General features: G+C 39.0%; 1 protein-coding gene across 1 annotated transcript in view; it reads left to right on the plus strand.

The window, feature by feature from the left end:
* The window catches only part of LOC104545927 (E3 SUMO-protein ligase PIAS2), a 13,073-nt gene extending 8,463 nt beyond the window's left edge, over positions 1 to 4,610 (plus strand). The window contains exons 5-8 of the mRNA XM_010191185.1: positions 261 to 395; positions 2,870 to 2,975; positions 3,552 to 3,625; positions 4,446 to 4,610. Coding sequence (XP_010189487.1) covers positions 261 to 395; positions 2,870 to 2,975; positions 3,552 to 3,625; positions 4,446 to 4,610 — 480 coding nt within the window. The remainder of the gene's footprint in view (positions 1 to 260; positions 396 to 2,869; positions 2,976 to 3,551; positions 3,626 to 4,445) is intronic.
* The last annotated feature ends 294 nt before the right edge of the window (positions 4,611 to 4,904 follow it).

Raw genomic sequence — 4,904 nt, forward strand, 5'->3', positions numbered from 1 at the left:
TCTTCCAGTGAACTTACCTGGACCAAAACTGCATGTTCTTCCACTTTTCAGCACTTTTGTAAAACTACTTTAAAACAAAATACTAAAACTGTGGTCGACTTATGGTATTAGACTAAGGAGAGTAAGTGTTAACTTTAGTCTTCAGCCTAGAGAGCTTCTAGGTTTACCTGCTTCCCATAGATCTGCTTAAAACTAACAAGTCTGTTTCAGACTGCAGCAGGGAATCTTGGTAATGTTTTCCTTGTCCTTTCTTCCCACAGGGCTATGCTCCACCGCCAAAAAATGGAATTGAACAGAAGCGACCTGGGCGCCCCTTGAATATAACATCTCTAGTTAGGTTGTCGTCAGCAGTGCCAAACCAGATTTCCATTTCTTGGGCTTCTGAAATTGGAAAGGTAAACTCTGTTCTGTAGGATATGGAGAGTCATCTGGATAACCTCAGCTAGCATTCTTTCTCTTCTGCTGCCTGATGTTGCTGGCAAGGCATAAACCAGCAAGTGTTTAGTATTAAAGAGCTAAACTTTTTATCAGTGCCAGGGAACAAAGTTTGCTTTAGAAGTGTGGTGGTTTACAGTAACATAAGGAAGTCTTTATGCAGATCTTATAGAATTCACATTAGAAAGCCTGCTTTTAGGAGTTGCCTGAAACGTGTGTCAAAAATAACAAGACTTTTTTGTGGTGTAAATAGTACAGAATAGTGCAAACATGACAAAACAACTCTTTTCAGTATCTGTTGTAACTGTCCACTGGAGAAGACTTTTTTTTTAAACTGGTGTGTCAAGGCCATGAGGGCAGAGACAGGCATTTGCTTTTGAGGTTTTTGTATTTTTTTAACCAAATAATACTAAGTAATTTTATGAAGGCAATTTTTATTTCATAGGAAGAACAGTTTAATGACTATTTCCATCTTTATTCTTTTGAGATGCCTTTTTTACATGGAAATGGCCTCTCTGAGTTGATTTAAAACTGCTTGTAAATAAACCACAAGAGTGGAATTTTCAGCTCAGAAAGCTCTTAAATGGAAGGTTACTGGGAAGGGTTTACTGGTGAGGTATCAGGCTGCTGGTGTCTGCTGTTTCTGGACTTGATGGATCTCAACCATGCTTGGCTAGACCATACTTGTGTGGGGTGTGTGTTTGCAATGTAGGATATCTGGGCAGTGTGTTGTTTTTTTTTAAATAAAAATAGAGTATCCCTGGATGTTTGGGTGACTTGAGGGAGAACTGACATGATAATGGGGAAAGATGGAGAGCTGGGGGAAGGAAAGTGGGGGGGGAATAAAATTGAAGCCTCTTCATAATGCAATTCTGAACTTCATGGAAAGCTACAGTGGGGAAAAGCATGCTAGACTTCAGGTATCAAGAGATAGAGGGTGACTGAGATGTGATACCTGTTGCTTTCTGGTGCCAGCAGTCATTAATCATAGTTTAAAAGGAATTAACCTTTAAAATGACTGTCTGGGTGTTTAGAAATCCCCCTATGGATTTACTAAGGAAAGAAGGGGGAGAGTGTGAGGAACTTCTGAATTCTTCCTAGGTTTAAATAGCTGTTGGTGACTTGAACTACTTACTCCTTTATCTGTAACTAGCTGTGTAACTGCTTCTGGATTCAATTATCAAAGTAGCTTACCTATTTATTTTCTTCAAAATCTGTGGACCAGAGACACCATATGTTTCAAAGTGAGACTCCAGTATAAGCTTTTGTATGCAAATTAAAAAAATAAAAGTAAATTGGAGAGAAAGCTAGTGTTTGGGAAATAAATGAAGGGCAGTGCTGACAGTAAAGGTTTTTCTAAAACAGAGGTGGAGGAAAAGATCTAAGCTGTTGTTTCCCAGTCATAAAGTAAGAGTCTTGAAATGAGTGTGTGTGGTCTTGGCCTCTCCCTGCTGCCCCCTGCTTTCTTCTCCCTCACCATATCTGCCAAAACACATTCTCATGAAAGCAGATGAATTGGAGGTTGTCCCAGCATTCCCAGCAGACTTGCGTGGTAAGGGCTGACTGGTATGGACTTGACTGATAGTGGAGGGCTTCTGAGCAAAGGAGCTGTTAATCCCATGGAGTTGGCCAGGCTGTAGCCCATAGAATTCATACTGTAGGCAATAAACAGTGCAATGTATGGAGAAAAAAAAAATCCATTTTTTGTAGTGGTTTCCTGTGTATTTGGCTAACTTCAGCTGCTCATCTAGGTAAGAGCTGATTTTGCTATAGGTGGTAAAGGAGGAGCAGAGCAGTAGGTTGTGGTGTTTTAAAATTCTTGTGGAGTACCTAAACAGTATAGGAGCTATAAGAAGGTGACTGGCAGGGAGTGGCAATAAGAGATTGCAGATGAAAACATTATGATTCTGCAGTAGTGGGACTTGCAGAATTTTCTATTCATTAGTGACCTTGAAGAGTGAACACTGAACAAAAGAAGCTGGCAAGTGGTGTGAATTAGGGAAGAGTAGTAAATGCTAGGGAATGTGGCCGGCCTCAGAGGAGTGGATGTGGTATAATTGACACTGGGAAAAAATGGAAGTATTTAGGAGGCAGACACAAAGTTCTTAAAGGCTGCTTGTATGAGAAGGTGTGTTACCAGTCTAAATCCTCTTTCTAGGAGAAGAGCCCAGATTGTCTCTTGATTGTGGAGATACTCTTAGTTAAGCTACAACTGGAGTAAGACAATTGGACTTGATTGGTAGGAAACTTCTGGCAGAGTATTGGACTCTTTCACAGTAATGAAGTTCTGTCCGTGCTTTTCATAACTATTAAGCAAAAAATTGGGATGTTTTTGCTTTTACTGTATGCTACAACTAGCATAAATAGTAATTTGTTGTCATAGTGGAAGTACTGTATAAAATCAATATTTAACCTTTAATCACTTTTCTTGTAGAATTACTCCATGTCTGTGTATCTTGTTCGTCAGCTCACTTCAGCTATGCTTTTGCAGAGGTTAAAAATGAAAGGTATCAGAAACCCTGATCATTCCAGAGCATTAAGTAAGTCAAATTAATTTGCCTGTTTGTACTTTTTGAGGGTGGTTGGTTGCTTTTTAAAACTAGAACTGGTAATATTTAGGGGATTTGCAGCATTTTGAAAAAGAAGTCCATGCCCAGAGTATCAGACATTCCCTTTGTTGTTGTTGAGGCATCATGCACACCTGGAGATGCCATCTGAAATGTTCTTAATGGTGCTCACAGCATTCCCATTACTGTGGTAGGCTGTGAGGTGCAAGTACATGGCCTAAAAATGGGTTCTCTTCACTTGCGTGTGATGTTGATGGTCTTGTCTTTGTACCTCACTCACTGATGGTTATTTTATTTCTCTTTGCATGTTGGGGAGTTTACTAACTGTTGTGGCTGTTACTGCATCTGCTGCACATCAGACAATCCTGTGATGTGGTGCTTACCAGTTGCTTATAAATAGTGAAACTATTGTTGTTTGATATTGCTATGAACTAGTTTCCTAGATGCTTAATTTTTTTTAGATAGCTGGAAATAAAGTACACATACTGGCAAATCAAGATTAGCATTTTAGATAATGTCTGTATGTAACGTCTTAATTTACTTTAATAGTTAAAGAAAAACTAACTGCAGATCCTGATAGTGAGATTGCCACAACCAGTCTGCGGGTTTCTCTGATGTGTCCTGTAAGTATGGCTGGAAATTACCATATACAGATTTGTGTATTCATCTTTAATGCAGAGTTGGGCTGCTCTTAAAAGGCCCTGCTTTAGGAATTTCACTGGCTTTTAGTCTGTACTGATTCATTAATATAAAACGGAGGAGAAGGGTGCATCTAAAAGTACCTGATTGTAGCAGCATTCAACAAACTCTGGTTCAGAACTGTGAATGCCTCAGTTCTAATGTAGTCAGAATGAAGTTGGTACTCATGTGTGTAGTGAGGCCTTTAGAAGCAGTAATCTTATGTATTAAGACTAATTGGGCAGGGTGACGGAATAATTAAAGGACACAGTGATAAATAAAACTTTGGTTCTCTTTATTTTGGTGGTATTGCTTATACTGCAAACTACTATAACAAACAGTAATTGATTGCTGTCTAACAAGGTAACATTGCCTTCAGGTTTCTCTTCCCAGGTAGAAACTGGCCTTGTGTTTGTGATTGTGTTAATAAGCTAAATGTTAAAATGGGTATTTTGCCATTTTGAGTCTAATGTAACTGGAGCTCACAAAACACCTTGAAATATTTGGCTAAAAGAAAGTTATAAAAGTGGGTGCTTCAGTAGGTATTTCAATAAAAATAAATTCCTAGAAATAACATTGATCAGATCCATTAGAAATATTTTTGACAGTCTTCAACTCAGTGAAGACTGTGAGGATGGCTTTATTGTTCCTTTAAGTGCACCCATAGGGTGGAGAGAGAGAGTCACTTCACCACTGTCATTGTTAGCCATCCAGGGCTACTTCACTGTCTTCTGTTCTGACACTTTTTAAATGCATCTCCTTCAGCTGGGAAAAATGAGACTGACAATCCCATGCCGGGCTGTTACTTGCACACACCTGCAATGTTTTGATGCTGCTCTTTATCTTCAAATGAATGAAAAGAAGCCTACCTGGATCTGCCCTGTCTGTGACAAAAAGGCAGCTTATGAGAGCCTAATATTAGATGGGTAAGTTACTGGGTTTGCACATTACACAATTACTTAAATTTTTTCATAATGTAATTAATAGCTACTTCAGTGACTTGAGATTTAGCCATTTCATACTATTTTCTTTGTCAAAATACATTAGACTGGGAGGAACTGTTAGACTCTGTTTGTTTTTATTCCCATGTTACAAACTACGTAAGTTTATCTCCAAATTGCATCATCAAACTCTTGAGCCTCAGCATATCTCCTCTGGAGAAATCCAAATGTGACATAAAAGGGTGACCTATCTGTCGCGGTCAGGACGGACAAAGCGACAAGA

The sequence above is a fragment of the Mesitornis unicolor genome, unplaced genomic scaffold (assembly GCF_000695765.1).
Source record: "Mesitornis unicolor isolate BGI_N332 unplaced genomic scaffold, ASM69576v1 scaffold28530, whole genome shotgun sequence".
NCBI lineage: Eukaryota > Metazoa > Chordata > Aves > Mesitornithiformes > Mesitornithidae > Mesitornis > Mesitornis unicolor.